At 48.3% G+C, this 19669-nt stretch overlaps 1 protein-coding gene across 1 annotated transcript in view; it reads right to left on the reverse strand.

Moving 5' to 3' along the window:
• Positions 1–19669, reverse strand: part of LOC126534362 (luciferin 4-monooxygenase-like) — an 87485-nt gene that overhangs the window by 26497 nt on the left and 41319 nt on the right. The window contains exons 3-4 of the mRNA XM_072289471.1: positions 19175–19275; positions 10350–10481 (exon numbers count right to left, since the gene is read on the reverse strand). Coding sequence (XP_072145572.1) covers positions 10350–10481; positions 19175–19275 — 233 coding nt within the window. The remainder of the gene's footprint in view (positions 1–10349; positions 10482–19174; positions 19276–19669) is intronic.

Consider the following 19669-nt stretch of genomic DNA (forward strand, 5'->3'; position numbering starts at 1 on the left):
TTGCACGGAAGTTGGGAGCGGCGTACGAGCCGGGCACCAAGGCCGTCCTTGACAAGGCGTCTCCTGGATGCTGCCGCTGCTACTCCTGAGCGTGCTGGACGGGGCCGGAACGTGTCATCGGCGCAGCTGACGTAAGCAGGGGGATTCTACCGTGTAATGAAGACGCAACCGTGAGCCTCCCAGCACGGGACTACTTCAACCCGTTCATTCTCATGTGCTCGTGTGTGGACATACCGACTTCCGCTACGCAGCTTAACTTTCTTTATATTATTTTAAGGTTTTTATTATTTTTTTAACTGTTAACAATAGATGAAGATTCGCAATCGGCTGTGTGTCTTTCTTCCGCATCAGGACGGACTAGCAGAAGTGCCGAAAAGTCCTGAAAACTACACACATCAACATTATTATGATCAGTGACAGCGACAGCGTCATCTTCACAAGACATGACTCGCGTTAAGGATGAAAAACGTAAACAAGCGCCGACCTGTAAGCAAACGAAGGAAGAAATTAAGCGACGATTGCGATACCCCCTAAAACGTTGAGCGTAGTTCCATACGTGTTTTCATTTCGCGATTTGGCTATTTTTCATTTCATTTTGACTGGCGCGGACAATCTGTACTGCGCGTCACGTTGCAAACGAGTGAAATGTGGCGCGACTGCCTCGCTAATCGGGAGATCGCGATAGGTAGTTCGGGTGACGCGTGGGCGCGATTCAGAGGAGCCGCCGCAGACAGACCGCCGCTCAAGCAGGGCTTTGTTTTGACACGCTCGCCGCATGCCTGACCAATGGCGTCATCGATGAACAGACGACGTGCGCTACCCTGGCGCTATCTGGGAGCGTTCGTCGCCGCAGATAGCCCCATACAAACCAGCGGCATAGAGAAAGAAATTCAACAAGAGGGGACGGGACACTCGGCGAAAACTGGCAACAGGAAACACGTCACGGCTAGTGTTAATGCCATCCGTTAGTTGACGCGAGCATCGGAAGAAAATAATGTCAAATGAATTTAGAGACGTTTTATTATTTATTTTATTTCTTCCAGTTAAACCTAGAAAGTTTTGCGTATAAATTAACTCATACCTGGTGACTTATTTTTCTCCCGTTACCTAGAAACAAGCTAACGACACGCCAGGTGCGACAGATGCATGGGTCATTCACCAGACTGGCCACGGAAGCCAGTGAGGCCGGTTGCGCATGTGAAGTTCGCCTGTTCGGCGACCCGTCTCTTTTGTATGTAGCGTGTTTGTTTGACTCCCGGCGTTTTCTTGCGTTCCTTCTGCACTTCGACATGACACCACTGCAGTAATGGACTACGGCAAGGTGACACATTTTGTTTGACAGTCTGCGACGTACTTCAAGAATTTTGGCTTTTATGGCACTGAACCGAGATTTGTGACGCAGTTAGCGAAAAACAGCTCGGCCGTCCTGGCTTGGTTAATTTTAGGTAATTACTCATACATGTTTGCAACGCTTTCTATGAGCCCCAATATTATTATAACTTATTTCGGTAGTTTTTGGGCACGCTCGCCGCCCCCGGCTTTGTGACGCAGTTAGCGAAATGCACCACGGCCGTGCGACGCAGTTCTGCATGTACTGAATCTTACCGGGACACGTTTTTGGGCTTGTTCTGACCCCGAACATCACCTTAACTAATTTCGTTAGTTTTTGAGTACTTTTTCCCGCAGAGTAGCCGTGCCTGGCATGGTGACGCAGTTAGCGAAAAGCAGCTCGGCCGCGTGCCGCAGTCAGTTTCGCGTGTACTGAATCTTACTGGGACAAATTCGCACGTGACGCATGCTCTGACCCCCAAAACTATTGTAATTAATTTTGTTACTTTTTCGCATACTTTTGAGGCGCACTCGCTGCGCCTGCGGTTGTGACGCAGCATAAAAGGAATCCGGTCGAGGTGACAGTTAGTTTGGCGTGTACTGAATCTTAGACAAGTTCGTGGCGCTTTTTATGGCTCCACAACAGACACCTGCTTTCAGTAATCCCACTTGTCGAAGACGCGACGAGCGATCGCCAAGAGTGATACCACTGAAGTCTGTTGCTCGCGCCGGCAGAACGCGCAAGAGAATAACGCCGAGGATCTGAAAAGCCAAAAACTCGAAATTGCTGTCTTCTGAAAAACTGAAAAAAGGCTTTGCACCCACGAATTTCTCTTGAGTGCGACTAGAAAGCATTCTGCGAGTGTCTGGCATGCTCTGGCCATAGAGAAAGAAATATAACAAGAGGGGACACTCGGCGAAAAGTGGCAACAGGAAATACGTCACGCTGTAGTATTAACGCCGACCATTTGCTGCCGCGAGCATCGAAAAAAAGAAAAGAGAATGTGAAATGAGGTTAACAGAAATTGTTTATACTTTTAATTTGTTCCCGGCAAAATAAAAATATATGCGTATATATTTGCTCGCCTGCTGTACGGGGGGTGGGAACTCAGTCAAGCGTCAATCGCTTTTATTCCGATCCCCTCCATCAATGTAATGGTGATAGAAATAAATCATTATTATGATATTATATATATTACATTATTTTCACGGCTTACTTCCATTGCCTAGCGACAGGCGCATCGGCGAATGACGCGCCAGGTGCATGCGTCATTCGTCAGACACACGGCCGAAGCGAGAAATACAGGCCGCGCATCTGAGCGTTGGCCGGTTCGGTCACCCGTCTGCGTGTACTATTTTGGGATTTAGCCACGTTTGGTGGGTTCCCGCCGAACTCTCGCGTTCTTCCTGAACTTCGACATGGCACCACTGCACTATTGGACTACGCCAAAATGAGAAATTTTGTTCGACAGTCAGCGACGCATTTCAAGCAATTAGGCTTACTGCACGGCACCTAGGCTATACTTGTGACGCAGTTAACGAAAAGCAGCGCGGCCGTCGTGGCGCAGTTCATTTGAATTAATGAATTGTATTTGCAGATGTTTGCGACGCTTTCTATGAACCCCAATACTATTTTAACTCATTTCGGTAATTTTTGGGCACGATAGTCGCACAGGGTGCTGTGATGCGATTTCGCGAGGACTGCGGCAAGCTTTGGTGCTTTCTCTGACCGCCAACATTATTGTAACTGATTTCGTTACTTTTTCGGGCACTTTTCAAGCACAGTGGGCGCGCCTGGCGTTGTGACGCGGTTAGCGAAAAGCAGCTCGGCCGTGGTGCACAGTTAAGTTTCGCGCTTTAATGCAGTGCCAAGTTCATGGCGCTTTCTCTGACGCCCAACATTGTTGAAAATTATTTTCGGTACTTTTTTGTTACTTACGAGGCACGCTCACCGCGCCTGTCGTGACGCAGTGGAAAGCAGCTCGGCCGGGGAGACAAAGTTAATTTGGCGCGTAGTGAATCTTACTGCGAGAAGCTTGTGGGCCGCTGGGCTCTATGGGAGTGTACGCTCTTGTATTCTTTTCTGTATGGTCTGGCTGAGAGCCTGTGTTGTGGCAACCTCTGTGTGTGCACCGTACTATCGCCATGTATGTAAAAGCGAATTGCTTTTGCTTGTAACGTCGCATATTCACCCCTTTCGCACGTTTCCCCTTTACATGCAGTGTTCCTATAAGGTCCATACACCAAAATGACACATGCCTGTAATTCAGTTTCTTCAGCTGATTCCGTCCGGCAGAGCTTCGTACGAGAACTACTGCTGCTTACCTGGTGCGACAACGTTGTATGAACGCACAAAAAGCCCGGAACGAGCATTTATATAGAGCGAAATAAACATTTCCTCATTTACAATGTGTCTTGCGTCTACTTTATGAAATTACACGTGGCACAGATTCGATGGAGGCTGGAAAAGATCGTTTGCATTCATTTTAACTAAATAAACGATTGCGCACTGCACGCTCTTGAGCAGCAGAAGCAGAAAAAAAAGAAAAAATCTAGCGCAGCCAGTGTTGCGCATGTCAGCAAGCCGTCAAAATGCGCGGGCACAAATCCGAAACCGGAAGGAGTTAATCCCTTCCGCTTGGTGCGCTACAGTCAATTCGGCTGCTGGGCTCTATGGGAGTGTCCCCTCTTCTTGAATGTCTTTCTCTAGGCCAGCGGTAAAGTGAGCGCAGCGGGCTGTCGGCGTTAAAACGCAGGTGCGGCAGAGCGGCCACAACAACTGGCGGCGGGCTGCTGCGCCATTCTTGTGACAGCATGAAAATCTCGCCTCCTTCTGTAGGTGGGAGACGTCACGTTCTTTTAGAGCGTAGCATGGCGCTGTTCTTAAGCGCCCGTTCGGGCGACGGGCATTGTCGCAGCGTAACCGCGCGAACGAGCACAGCGAAAGATGAAAGCAAACGTGGAGTGCAGCCGGGGTATGAGAGAGAGAGAGAAAATAATGCAGAGAAAGGCAGGGAGGTTAACCAGAGGTAGTTCCGGTTGGCTACCCTGCGCAGGGGGAAGGGTTAAGGGGTATAAAAAGAGAAACAGGGTGGAAGGGGGAGATAGAAAGGGAGACAAGCACGAACAAAGCGCGTACACTACAGAGCGGTAGGGGGCGGCATTCTTAGAGTCTGTCGTGAAGCCCCGTGGACCGCCAGAACCTTAATAGCGCGAGTAAGGCCTTCAACGCAGATGTTCTTTCGGAGCATTGGCCTAAAGCTTTTAGTTCTGAAAGTGTACGATTGTCCAACTGGTCCAGTACTGTGCACATCACTTGTCTCTCAGCACTGTACCGTGGGAAGACACAGATAATGTGCGCTAGCGTCTCGTCGATGTTACATGTGTCAGACGTGGGGCTGTTGGCCATTCATATGAGGAAAGCATATGAGTTTGTAAAGGCAACGCCTAGCCACAGACGGTAGGGCATGGTCTGTTCACGTCGAAGTAAACCAGGCGGGAGGGGCATCCGTATGTCCGGAGACAACGAACGCAACCGACACATGGTGAAAACATTGAGTCCCACACTCACGGTACACTCACGGGACATCAATCGCAGCTCAGCCGCAGCGTCTGTTCGCGAAAGCGGAATGAAGACTCGTTGACCACTTTCATGTGCAGATCAGGCGGCTTCGTCGGCGTGGTCATTCCCGCTGATGTTACAATGTCCTGGAAGCCACTGAAAGATTATGTTGTGTCCCTTGTCATGGCCTTGGTGATATATGTGCCGAATTTCTGAGGCCAGTTGTTCATTCGGTCTGTGGCGCATTGGGCTTCATATGCACTGAAGGGCTGCCTTGGAGTCACTAAAGACTGTCCATTGTTGCGGTGGCATCTGCTTAATGAAATCAAGTGCAGCACGTAGCGCCGCAAGTTCTGCACCCGTCGATGTGGTCACACATGAAGTTCTTAATTTGATTTTCTCAGATTGTGCCGGGATGATGACTGCAGCAGCAGGGCTGTTGGGTTTTACTGAACCGTCTGTGTATACATGTTGCCGGAATCTGTGCATGTTGTGAATGTGCTCCAAAGTTGCTTCTTTCAAAGCTTGCAATGGCACTCCAGCTTTCTTTCTGATTCCTGGAATTGTCAGTGGCACTTGCGGCCGGCGCAGACACCACAATGGATCTGACAATCGTGTACCGGGCGTAAATTCTGATGGCAAGTAGGACTGATGTCTTACAATAAATTTAGCAAAAGTTGAAAGTGGCATTGTTACTGGCAAGCAAGCAAGATGGTGTGAAGGAATCCGAGTCAGGTGTCGGATGTGCGCTCTCAGGACATCCGTATCAATGTAGACTGTCAAAGGAGCGTCTCTGGCTATGGCCACTGTCGGAATGGATGACGTAGTTTTGGGAAGACCGAAACAAGTCCTGAGTGCTTGGGCTTGCACGCTCTGGAGTTTGCGATTATTCGTAGTGCAAGTATTTCCTAGTACAGGTAAGCTGTACCGCAGGAAGCCCAAAAACAGTGCTTTATATAGTCGCAACATTGACGGTACTGTTGCACCCCAGGACTTCCCGCCGAGAAACGCAAGAAGGTCCACAATGGCGGCCAAACGCTTTGTCATGTACGAGATGTGAGGGCTCCAAGACAAGTCTCTATCAATGATGACGCCAAGGAATCGGTGCGTTCGTCTACATCGTATAATTTGGTCATTAATCCGCAAAGCATACGGGGCCATCGCTTTGCGAGTAAAAGCAACGAGTGCACATTTCACAGCGGAAAGCTCCAGGCCTTGTCTTCTTAGGTATGTAGACACAGCCGTTGAGGCTTTCTGAAGTCGTGCGCGGACTTGTACACGTGTCACGCCTGAAGCCCATATGCAAATGTCGTCTGCATATACGGAGAGCTGAACGGTTTGCGGTAACGAATCATCGAGACCAACGAGCACCAGGTTGAAAAGGGTAGGGCTGAGTACTCGCCTTGCGGTACACCACGACTGGTATAGCTAGATGGCGTCGGTCCGTCTTCAGCCCAAATAAAGAAAGATCTTCCATGCAAATAGTTGCATATCCAGCGAAAGGTGCGTCCACCAATCCCTACAGCTTCCAAGGCGTCCAGAATTGCATGATGATCTACATTGTCGTACGCACCATTAACATCAAAGAATAGGGCCGCAGTGATTTGTTTCAGGTGTTTCTGGTGTTGTACGTATGTTACCAGGTCGATGACGCTATCTATTGACGAGCGGCCACGTCCAAAACCAGCCATTACCTCTGAATAGACGTTGCAAAATTCCAAGTACCATTCTAACCGTGTAAGGATCATTCTCTCCATTACCTTGCCGACACAGCTGGCCAGTGCTATTGGACGGTAAGATGACAATTCCAACGGGGATTTGCCAGCCTTGAGGAATGGAACAAGCCGACTGGATTTCCACGTAGTAGGGCGTCACGCCATGATGCGTTGTATAGGCTAAAAAGGGCACCTCTGGCCTCTGGACCAAGGTTTGCAAGCGCAGAGTATGTGATGCCATCGTGTCCTGGTGACGAAGATCGCCTGCACCCAGCATGCGCGGCCTCCAGTTCATCGATAGAGAAAGCAGCGTCTATACGAGGATCTCGGGAGCAAGGAGACACAATGGGAATAGGTGCGCAAGGTGAATACGTGAGTGCCGGACCCGCGATCCTTGCGCAGTAATCTTCGGCTACCTCGACTTCTCGGCGTCCTTGATGTAGGGCTAGAGACGTAAATGGACGACGCTGTTGAGGAGATGTTCGAAGTCCACGGATTGTTCTCCAGACAACCGACAGAGGTTTACCCGTGTCAAGAGACTCACAAAACAATTTCCAGCGTTGATTTTGCAGTACAGCAAGGCGACGCTGAATTTTCTTTTGAATGCGTCTGGCCTCTCTACAAGTCGTAGAATGATTTAGTCCGTCTGTACCGTCGCTCCGCTCGCCGGCGGATTGCAGGGAGGCTCTGTATTTTCGAATCAAAATCGGTGTATTTTTCTAATGGCCGAAATGAGCGCATAGCATCCTGCATAGCCTACGCGATCTCAAATTCTAGTGTGGACGAAATGCCTTCGTGGCATGCGTCTTCCATAAGTGGTTTAAACACGAGCCAATCGATTGTTTGTTTAAAATTTGATGGAACGGATTTGGTGAGACCTTTTATCTTCAGGTACGTAGGAATGTGGTCGCTTCCGTGGGTTTCTATATCTGCGAACTAATGGACGCAGCGAGTGAGGCATCACGAAACAAATGCTAAGTCTAAACAACTACTGTACGTCCGGCCGCGCAGAAACGTGGGACTGCCATCATTTAGACAACAAAGTTCATGGTCACAAGCAAAGGACACGAGGTTTCTTCCTTTGGAATTTATCTTGTTGCTTCCCCAAAGTAGATGATGCGCGTTGAAGTCCCCAACAACAATCCATGGACTAGGTGTCGCATCTATAATGTCATTCGGTCTCTGCCTATCGAAACGACTTGATGGAGAAAGGTAAGCGCCCACTAAAGTAAACGCAAGTTTTTGTTTTTTCACGGTCAAACACACATACTGATTAGTGTCATGTGGCCGCACTGGATGAACAACGTAAGTCAGTTCCCACCGTATGTAGATGATCACTTTGCTAATGTCAGTACAAGTCGATGACACATGAGGTTCATAGCCTGAGATCCGGACGGGTTTCTGTAGCTTCGGTTCACAGCCGACAACAATAGGGAATCGATTGGTAAAAACGTAATGGCGAAAATCACTGCGGGATTTCAGGCCACGGCCATTCTATTGCATAATAGATGCTTCCTTGACTTGTCTGAACAACGGCTGACGCGGTAGAGCCATTGTGCTTGCTACTCGAGGCTCGCAAGAACCGGATCCAGGCCGTCCAGCACTTGTAGTGCACCTCGAGCAGATGGCGTCTGCATGTCATCTATCGACATGCGAATGACTTTCATTAGAGATTTTATTATGGCGATTACTTGCTTGTCTTGACCTCGCACGTGACCTGTGCCCTCATTGGTTCGTCGGTAGTCCACCGTCGACCTTTGCTGGGCTGGAGGACTTAATGTCGGAAGTGCAGGCCAGTCGTTTGCAGTAGAGGTATTCACTCTGTCATCAGACACCGTGTTGTTACTGTGGGTGAGCGCCCTGGGAGCACCAGCCTCAGGGAGTAGCGTCTGTCTTGCGACGGTATCAGTATTTCTAGTAGACGAGGATCGTCTACGGTGACGGCGCACACTACGCCGTCGCACTTTGGCGGCGGCCTCTCTGTGAGTTGAGTTGTCTCTCACCATTTGCTTTAGGACTTTCCGCTCTGTCTTGTGTCTCGGGCAGTCTTTCGACGATGCTTCATGGGGACCGGAGCAATTGGCACACTTGAAGTGAGTTGCACGGCAAGCATCAGCGCTGTGCTGCTCAGAACATCTTGCGCACACGGTCGAATTTTTGCATATGCCGCTGACATGCCCGATCTTCAAACAATTACGACACTGAAGTGGTCTTGGAACGAACGGTCGCACTGGATGACGAAAGGATCCAACTTTCACTTGGGACGGCAAGCTACCTCCCTTGAAAGTTATCCTCACACAGCGTGAATCTTCTAGGCGACGGGTTTAAATAATAGTTACATCTGCTGTGGCAGGTTTGACCAAAATAGGCAGATCGTTGTCGTCGATTGACTCATCCACATCATAAATCAGACCTGATATAGTATTGCTGTCCTGTGGTATTATGGTGCGAACATTTATCTTGTCCGGCATTTTCACTGTACTCAAGATATCCAATGCTGCTCTGTTCTTGACGTCAACCGCGAGAATGTTCTTACGGGTGTCAACTCTCATATCCGTGATCTCATTTGGAACAAGAGCATCTAGTGTTACAGATATGGCTTGCCTGTTTAGCCGATTCAGGTTGTCGGTCGGCGTCTCGGGCAAGAAGAGGATGGTATGAGCCGTGTCATGGGCCTTTGCTGCCGCCGTCGTCCTTGTTGAAGACGAGGAGGCAGTGACGATTCTCCTCTTTCCTTTTTGCCTCACAACTGTCAAATAGTCGCCGTCATCCGACAGATCTTCTTCTGAAGCAGAGTAGTACAGCAAGGTGTCCTCGCTGCCTGTGTCGCTCGTCAGGTGATTTCGCTTCCTGGGAGCACTCGACGCTGTGACGTCGGTCTCTTCCGGACGTCTAGCTGACTCCGCTACCATCGCCGAAGGTCTCGGAAGCGGCGCCTCCCGAAAACACGCAAATATACTCGCAAAATGAGAGCAGTGGAAAACGGGGTCCCACACCAGAGCCACTTCTTCGTCTTCGCCGGGGGATGAAAAACACGAGGAGGGAAGCGAAGAGGGGGGTGCCGCGCAACCAGGAGACGGAAAGCGAAAGAGAGTATGGTGAAGATGGTGAGGAGGAAAGCTGAGCGCTAGCACGACCACGCATGCGGTCAGCGCGCAAACTGCCTGAATGGGCTTCGGGCCCATGGCGCATGCGCTACTAGAGAATGTGCTCCGCGCTTGCCACGCGTTCCCGGGTTCGCGCTTTCTCTTTGAACAATGAGCGACGCAACTGATGGAAATGGTTCATCTGCCGCTCCTGCTAAACGAGCTGCCCGAGCATAACCTAAGCACCATTACCGAGAGCACATTTTCCTTCAGAACGAAATTCTTTGCCATAATATGTCGCGAATTCAAATACCTAAACAGCAGCGCTAGAAATTCGCATTAGGGAGTTTTGTAATAGCCGCTGAAATTTTTTAACCTCAGAGCGAGAGTGTTGAAGTAACCCATGCCTGTCTGTCCACATGTTTTATTCTATTAAGGGCTGGTTTGCTTGACAGAAGAACCGGTAGTCGAAACTGTCTTTTTTTTTTCTTACAGTAATTATTTATATGGCGTGAAGCTGCTATACCCACTGTTGCTGCATTACTATATTTCTTAGTTGCCCATGTCATCCGTTCGCATAAAACAATTGGAGCTAGCTACTACTTGGAGTGAAACCCAATAACGAATAAATGTAAAAGGCATATCACCGGTGCGAACGAAGCCATTCTCGTAAGCTTCGGAAGTCTTTATCTCGTTCTTGAGGTATCCCTTGAAAGCGTTTGGTCCTCGCACGCAGATCTCCCCTTGCTCGTTCGGACCAAGAGTTTGACGGCTCTCGGGATGAACCACCTGCAAAAAGTGATAAAACAAAGTTAATGTGCTCAAGCACTACCACATGGCTTTAAATGTATCGTCCCAGTTATCACAATTTGGAATTAACTCGTCATGTACTACGTAGACAGTTTGCCTTGTTCGTTTTTAGGACCAAACAGTACGCTTAGTAGTTGTGATCTCTTCGAGACATTAACCCGCACAAACAGTGTGTCTATACGATGAAAATTGAAAAACCGCCTCTCTCTGGTAACGATAGTAAAGGAATAACGGCAGCATTATAATTCATTTTATTCTGGCACCCTTTAGGGAAGGCTTCGTTCACGCGGGAATTAAGACACGTGACTGCATGGATAGAGGCAGCATGCATACGCATGAAGTAAGCTAACCGGGCGTGAAAGCATGCGAGTGACCGCTTTTACCCGTGTCTTTTTTTTAAACCATGCCTTGTGTGTCACAGTACATTGAATTTGTTCAGAAGAGGCGAACTGGCCGCTTTCTCGTACCGCCAAGAAGGCGGTTTAAGAACAGGGAAGTTCCGTCCTATCTCATAAGCTTGCAACGGCAGGCATCGGTCTAGAGGCGAGGCCTCAGAGCTGCGCAACAAGAGCTTTGCGTCATTCTTAGCATAGCCGCCAACATTGTTCATGAATCCACGCGCAGATGCAACTAATCGTGAAGCATCAGTGATTTAACGTGCACCAGTGGACAACGCATGGAATGGCAGTCTCCCTTCACTAAAGGACTTTGATACCGACTAATATCTTGCAGCGTCAGGCTGGGAAAATTATCCCTACGGCTCTTCTAGTAATGGCCCAGAATTTCGAGCATATAGCTTGCGTCTTGGACTCCTCAATTTTACATACAACTTCCATGAACACACTGACTGAGATGCTGACGGCAAAGACAAGAACATATACTGGGTTAAATGCGCATAGTAATATGACGGCCCTAGCGGCCGCAACACGCAAGAGAATTCCTGCTAAAAAAGGACTCCTCACTTTTTGCAATACTTAAGTAAGACCAACGTGAACACGTGGACAAGGTGATTTCACCCTCCTGGTAGACATAGTTTCGTATTCCGTGCAGTAGGCGCCGATTTTGGTGTGTTGCATGTTTTTTGATGGCAGAAATAGACCATGCGATCTTCCACGGCAAGAAAGTTGTTTTCGTTTAACTCCTGTCGAGAGTTTTGCTTATGAATGATCTTTTAGATATTAAGCATAGTGATTCGCTTGTCAATTATAACGCTTATTCTGTGTCATTGAGTTTGAATGATGGTGGCACGCCATGGCGGTCGAGTTTCTCTGGCGGAGAAGGTAACCACCAGATCGAAGGCAACTTTTAGCCATGACGTTGACTGCAGTAAAAGCTCACGATGTTATGTTTGTAGTGCCTACGGTGTCTGTACAATGTTTGCATAGTTTACAACTCCTTTAGCCACACAACACAGTTTATCGTCCCGTGGAGTTTGCGCTACGACAATAGAACGTCATGTTTCCATGCGCGCACTCCTTCTTTTCATGCAGCAAGATGATGCTTACATTAGCTCTGTGATTAATGACCTGGCTACATTTGCTAATACAAAACAGTTTCGAGGCAGCATGTGCGATAATTATCTTTAGTGTGAATTTTATAAGGGCCGCAAACAACACTGTCAATTCTGTGCGTGAAAGCGCTGCTGACGCGAATGGCCATTTGCATGCGGGCATCAGCGTTCAGTAGGGGAAGGAACAACGTAACGCAGTTATTTCTCAGCACAATTTCTTTAGCGGTCGCACTGCAAGTTGATGTTTTTCTGGCTATGATTTACATGTTGTTACTAGGCCCAAGTAAGCGCGTTATCTGCCCGGCCGGAGGCCGCTCTGTGTTCTTTCTAACCCGCGACGAGTGCGAAATAGTGTTACACAAAAGTTTGAAAGGCTGGGGTAGCGAAACGTGGCAGCCGGACACCAAACTAATTCTGTTTACCTTCCACTAGTAGCATACTGTTTTTCCCTCCACGTTGTTTCCTGTGTAGCAAGTGTCACAAAATAGATCATGACTGATTTGCATGTCCCTGTATTCCCATTGCTACTTGTCAGTCACCTTTGGTTACTTCTATAATTACATGTATTGGTCCATATTTAAATATATAGTGAAGCAGCATGCAGCGGACATTAGTTGCCATCGCACTAGCCCGATATACCCAAAAGGGAATTAAAAGCGAGGGGTGGAAACCAGCGGCTTCTACAATGTCGGTGCCAACAGCTGTTTCGCCTGTTTGTTTGGATCATTGGCAGAAGCGATAATAACTTTCCTTACACACAGTGTAATAACTATAATGCACCAAAATATAAAGATATGGAAATGCCACGTAGCTGCACATAACCAAAGTAATATTCATTGCCGTCTCTTGTAGATACTCAGTTTATGTCTTGCACTCTGACTAGCTACATAATTAGCCTTAATTAATGAATCAGCTTCTTAAATATTATAATTTGGTTGAAAGTATCGACGATAAAATTGCGGAGCAACATGAAAAACTTGGATACATCTTTTTGTTGCTCAATACATGCCTCATAGGAGTGTTTTTCCGAGCGTGAAAAAAGCCCGCGAATACGCGCAATATTGCCTCGCGACTGGGCGCTCGAGGCACTTTCCTTCTATTCGCGGGCTTTAGCCATACAGGCATGAGTCACCGTTTCGTGTAGCAGACGGGACAGCGCTATGGATGCTTTCGGTGCAGAGTAGCCACCGTAACAGCCGTTCGGAAATCAATTTCTTCATCATCGCCTTGGCGTGTTGATGTTCATCCTTTCATGCTAAGGATATCTGGCTGACAACCGAACATGGCTTGGATTTGGCACGGAGTGCTACATCAAGTCAATAGCAAACCTGAATGCTCCTTGCAATCTATAATCCCGCAGGGCATACCACAGCCTGCTGAATCTGAGACATGAGTCTGGTTTTCCAGTCATTTGGATGATATCGCTGAGAAATAAAAGGACGCCGCATGTTCTGCGTGAGAGAGACGGAGGAAGCTGCTAAGTCCAGTGGGGGTGAGAGAGAGAGAGAGAGATACGCGAGACGGCGGCACCAGTACGCGCGCGTTCCGCGACTGCCTCGCCGACGACGACCCGTCTTGGGCCGCGGCATCCCGTAGCCGTATCTCCTCCAGCGAAGTGCGCTGGTAACGTGCGCCGGGGAGGTGCCCTCTCCCCTCGCTAACACCTGCAGCGCAATCGAGGCAGCTGGTTTTCCCCTTTGCCTGCTCTGCCCAGTCGAGACGCGCACTTGATTTACATGGCGTCGCATTCAACGGGAATTTGGGCGCCGTTTCACTGGTACAGACGGCGGGTTTGTCGCTCAATGGGCCACTTAGTGCTTTCGCATAAAAGAAATCCACGCTGAAACTCCTCTGAGAGTTGTGTAAATTTGCGTAAGCATTGTGACGCTTGCCTATATCCAGGCAGCCTGGTGTCAATAACAATATTGTGAAACTTGATCGGACCAGTACAAACCATTATCAACCCTTATCGGTCGTTATCAACCTTATAAGAAATCATCCGAGCCTTATCAAATATTATTGGTCTTTATCAACTTTATCGGACTTGACCCGACCATTATTAACCCTTATCCATCCTTATCAACCTTCTCAGAATTGCTGCGATCATTACAAGCCTTTATCGCTCTCTCGCACCTCATTCATCCGCGTCGAAACATTATCATCCGTGAAGAGACTGATATAACCGCTCATAACTTCTTATTGTTCTTATCAACTCGCTGACTGCTTATATGTGCGTGTTGCGCGACGTCTCCGCATGTGGTCCTAGAGATGGTTTTATTCTACCATTACCAAATCTTTCAACAAAGCCTTCCTAGAAACTGTTCTTCTTTGACATTTGTTTTGTACCACCGGCACAACACATTCATATGGTTCAGATATATTCACCTGCAGACGGTGTGGGTGTTCACCCCAGTGGGCAAGGCACTCTGCCTCTGAGCGTGGCGTCATAGGTTCGAATCTCACCACCGCCAACGTTTTAGAGCGCAGCTCTTAGGTGCCCGCCCTATGACGAGCGCCGGCGTTTTCCCTCGGCGTAACCGAGCGAACGAACACACCGAAAGATGAACGCGAACGTGAAGCACAGCGTCAGAACAAAAGGGCAGAGCGACGCAAGACCTGCAACGACCGCTGCGAGATGACGCCAAGGGAGCGCGCCGCATAGGCCCCATGAATAAAACCAGACTCCTCTAAAGTATTGAAGGACTCCGATAAAACTAAAGGTAGCGACATAATTTTGTCGTGCCCCCGCAGCTGCTGCGAGCAGCACGAGAGGAGGCAGGAGAGAACGCCCGTGTCTTCGAATTGGTTGAGCGCCGTCCCGTTGTATTTTTTAAGCCCCATTTCTCTATTTTATTTTATTTTCTTCGCGTCTCGGTGCAGTCGCCGCCATGACAGTTGGCCGTCGAGTTGTTGCGTCAAGGTATTCGAAAGGGATTTGTTGTGTCTTGGGTAGGTTTCCTCTCTACCCACGTCAGTGAAGAACTCTGTATTTGTGTTGTTTTATACTAGCGATATATATTAAGTGTGTAGAAGGTGCAAAAGCGTAAGAATAGAGCTTGTTTCTTTGTCAAGGGGCCACGGAACTCGGGCATAGTTAAGCTTTCGCATGGGTCGACTTGTGCGAGGGTTGGTTTATCCGCACCGGTTCAGATTGATTGCGCTACCGTCAACCAGCGTATCTGCGTCAACAAGCGTATGAAGTTATGGAGTGCGTAGGCTGTCTGCTGTCATATACAGTGCTAAAACGTAGCGTGTGCTATCGTTGTACTGTGAGTGCGTAGCTTTGTCGGTCCATGCCTTTTTAGGCGCTGCAAATATATTTTGCAAGGAAAAGCTGCTCTTCATAAGCGTAAGTAATTTTCACTATTGTGCCTACCCTTTATAGCTGGAAGGTATACGTTAGATTTCGAACGGGGCATCGCGCAATGTCGAGCACACGTTGACGGGAATGCGTACGTTTGGGCACGTTCAAACTACGGTGCACCGGTGAACATCATGCAAGCATCGTTCCGTTATCTGCACGACCCCGCATGATTAAACCGTAGTGGCTGCGTCTGCTATATATGTTGTACATTTGCGCCTGTATACTATTCGATACAAACATTGCCCACGACAGTCCTTCAGTTTTCGTACTCGCTATCGCCCCGGTGAACAAAGGGCAGTGTGCGAGACGCCACATCGCTCAAAACCGTAGCCTGGAATGCGCAGCACAAGTTCGGATGAATGAAAAAGTTATCATTCGATAACGTGCTGCGCGTGTCAGCTTTGTAGCAGTTGTTTGTTTTCGCGACGGGAACTCAAGCTATCGCGTTCGCACACCATGTGTTTGTATACATCTATATTCAAGTGTCTTCCTTTAAATACCTGTTGATTGAAATACCTTTGAAATACCTGTTTGTCTACTCTCCCATTTTCTTTTTTTTTTTGACAGGTTCCAAGAAGTCAAGCAATATGATGCAAATGTTTACGAAGTGGGGCTTGTCAGTTTTGAAACAGATTGGTTTTACACTCGCGCTGCAGCGCAAAAGGCCAGCATTTATAAGGTGCTCATTGATGGAAACCGTTTCTATGTGTGTCTTTCGTCCTTGAAAACGCTTTGGTTACAAATGAAGTACAGGTCTCACTGTGTTGTTTGCGCTTGAGAGCCAGGGGCACCAGCTTGTCATAAAGGCGTAGGACTACGTTCACTGCATGCAGAGATGACAGCGCCATGACGAAACGATGACAATAGTTGAGGTACTCCGTTTTGATCGCGCACATTTCCACATAAAGATCGCGTTATTCAGGCGAATATGCCATGCACCTTACGTTCGGTCATCGTGGTATTAAGACGATTAAATTATGAAGCTGCACAAACTCGACGACGCGGCTGTCGATGGCGCATACGCAATTACGCACGTACGCGCTTCGACCAGTGCAAGCACAACTGAGTTGTTGAATGAGCAGCTAAAAAGTGCTGCACATACGGAAACGCATCGCCTTCACCGTGTACCGGCGAAGCCTAAACTTCATCGCAACCGTTTTACGCCGGGGCAAGTGTCTTTAGAAATCCAAATGAAGATTGTTATCAAGGCACAAGAAATAACTCGCGAAGCAGCTTGATCTGGTGCAAGCCCTGACAATGTTTTTATCTGCAGGTACACTGGTCCTGGACAACATGACACTCAAATAAAGCTCAAATAATACGAACATCGAGTACATTACGTTTACATTATTGGGCAGACAATGAGTACCGATTTCTGTGCTAGAACTCGACATAAAAAGGAATTTGACCACAAAACTCGCCCCAAAAGGCTTCCAACTGGAAGCAGGCTGCGAACACAAAGCGGTAAAACAAGTGCGCAGTTACTCTGCCGAAAAAGTACAAAAATCATCGGCTTCTGACAGTTTCATAGATGTCCATTAACGCCCGCAGCGCAAATCCATGCGCAAAAAACCCAACAACCATTTTTATTGTGTTACCTCAAGTAACCCCATGGGCGAAGGAGGTGTTGCCCGGAGCGAATGAGCAAACTGCGTAAGCGAGCGATGATGAAAAGCGCGAGAAGCAAGGAGACCAGGAGAAGGCGATTTAGGGCGATGAGGAATGTTGGAATAGCAGCTTGTGCTTGTTGATATTCCATCCTAGTCTTAACAGCGCAAAACGCAGACGACACACGAGACGAGAAGACGACACCACAAGCGCTGCGGTGTCGGTGTCGCCGCACTACAGCGCTTCTGTTGTCGCCTTCTCGTCTCGTGTCTCGTCTGCGGTTTGCGCTGTTAACGCCAGGGAGGAATGTTGGCGCCTTTGAAAGCGCCTTCTACGCGTCCGTGGCCGCGGCGGAGCCGGCGAAACAAGGAAACAAGAAAAGATACGGTTGATTGCTGTTTCAAATGAATCGGTAGAACACGAAAGCGAAACGTGCTATCACAGCAGCTGTGGCATGTTTGCTTCGTGAGCTCACGGTCCCCTTCACCGAAAACAGCACGAATAGCGGGTCAGGGACCCTGTTGCAGGTTTGCTTTGCGCACGGCGTCCTGCTGCCGAGTTGCTTCGATGAGGGTACGAGCATTTTAGTCCGGCTACGTAGCGTTTCGGGCCACCATTTGAGTTGGGACGCGCTCAGGTTCTGGAATGCGAGTAGCAGAGTTTGCAGCCTGAAACACGTACGTGCGAAGGCGTTCGGCTTCACGCTGGCCTCTTTCTCTGTACCAAGGTGACATTCACCCGTTGATGGCGTTGCCTTTCTGCGCCGCTTAGCATAGCAGTTTTTTTGGTGTCATCGCAAGCGAGGTAGTATGCGGCGTGTAAGCATGCTGAGGCATGTTGAAGCTTCACTCTACAGGCTACAAGGCGTCACAGGCTAACCTGACGCGGAAGACAAGCCATGTGCGGAAACTGCGTCGTCACTTCCACAGACTACCTACACCTCCTTCCCCAGGCGACACCGCGTTGGAGCCTCCGCTGCGCTGAGGCTACCGAAGCGTGCACTGTCAGCGCTCGTTAGTGTCATGGCGCAGTGCTTTGCTTTAACGCACCTAGATGGTGCTGCCATCCCTGTCAAGATAGAGTATATTTTACGTGTTTCCGCCGACGTCACGTGCGTCACAAAAAGTTGATCGTGGACCCCTGGCAAAAATACTTTCGTGCGGAAAAGAACCACAAAGTGCGTCTCCTCGCATAGCGTTCGCCACAAGCACGTCCCGGTAAAGATTACGGTTCCCTAACCGCAGTTGCCGGGAAGCGACAACTGTTTGACCGATCTATTTACGCGTCGCTTGTACTATAGCGCCCCTTCCGGCTCTTCCAGTCACTGCGGTGGTCCGTGCAATGCCACAATATATCTCAAACCGAAAATACGCATAGAGCTCCACTCAAACTTTGCATTAGGGAGTGTCCTAATCGCGGGCAAATTTTTCTGCGTTCGAATCTTTTTACGCGTTCATTCGTTTACAGCGATTCGTCCTACGTGAGAGAGACAGACGGACGGGTTTTCTCGTTGGGTAGGCAAAGGAAAGCTTACGGATTTAAAATCTTGGATAAAACGGGCGTGTTCAAGTGAGCAACGTCATTCTGCACGACATAATAGTTGTATAAAGGTTTCAGTAGGCCTGCTATTTCTTGTGCCAGAAGCAATGGACCATTACAGGTCAAAAACAACCAACCAATATGTTGTAAAACTGAAAAAAAGAATAAACATTGGCTGTTTTAGTCTGCTAAAATTACGTCAAACTACCTTGTTGCTTTATTTCGTTGAATTCTGATTTCAACATTGTTTTCTGATATTGTAAAACATTCTGGTTGAGTATTCTGATCAAACACGTGTTTTGGCGCACTTTTCGTTTCACCATTTCGCGACCTGTACACTGGCACCACTACGGCCATTCCAACCCCAGAAGGCACGCTCGTCTGACATGGATTAAAACTCGCGCCACGTTGACGCCCATTAACAGGATATTCACCGCTAGGAACACGCGTAGTCAAGCCCGAAGAGGTACGCGCTCCCATTGCGAGCGTGCCAATCTCGGTGCCCGCACTGCGCAAGAGCATTCACACTCGAGACGCCCCACCCTACAGGCACCGATACAACACCGGAACACCGGGTGCCAGAATGTTTTCACGTTTTTGCGCATTACTTAGCGCTAAAAGTAGCTTCCTATATGGCAATATCTTGCTTACTTTGACGTCGTTGAACGGTAGCGGTCTGCCCACGCTCTTGACGTCATCAAGTTGTGGTGTTGAAAATGAGATGCACCCGGTCAGCTCCGTCATACCGTAAGCTGCAAAGACAGGCAAGAGAATGTTTAATGCGATTAGCGTTCTTTGCCTACTTCACCCATTTTGAGTCTATCTATCTATCTATCTATCTATCTATCTATCTATCTATCTATCTATCTATCTATCTATCTATCTATCTATCTATCTATCTATCTATCTATCTATTTATCCATCTATCTATCTATCTATCTATCTATCTATCTATCTATCTATCTATCTATCTATCTATCTATCTATCTGTCTATCTATCTATCTATCTATGTATCTATCTATCTATCTATCTATCTATCTTACGCCAATACGGCATCCAAGTTGTTTTCAAGCTAGGGCTACTGGGTATGTGGTCAAGGTCCTGAGGCCGCCGTCATTATTCGATTCCAGGTTCATGATCTGACT

Source organism: Dermacentor andersoni, chromosome 7 (genome assembly GCF_023375885.2).
Source record: "Dermacentor andersoni chromosome 7, qqDerAnde1_hic_scaffold, whole genome shotgun sequence".
NCBI classification, from domain to species: domain Eukaryota; kingdom Metazoa; phylum Arthropoda; class Arachnida; order Ixodida; family Ixodidae; genus Dermacentor; species Dermacentor andersoni.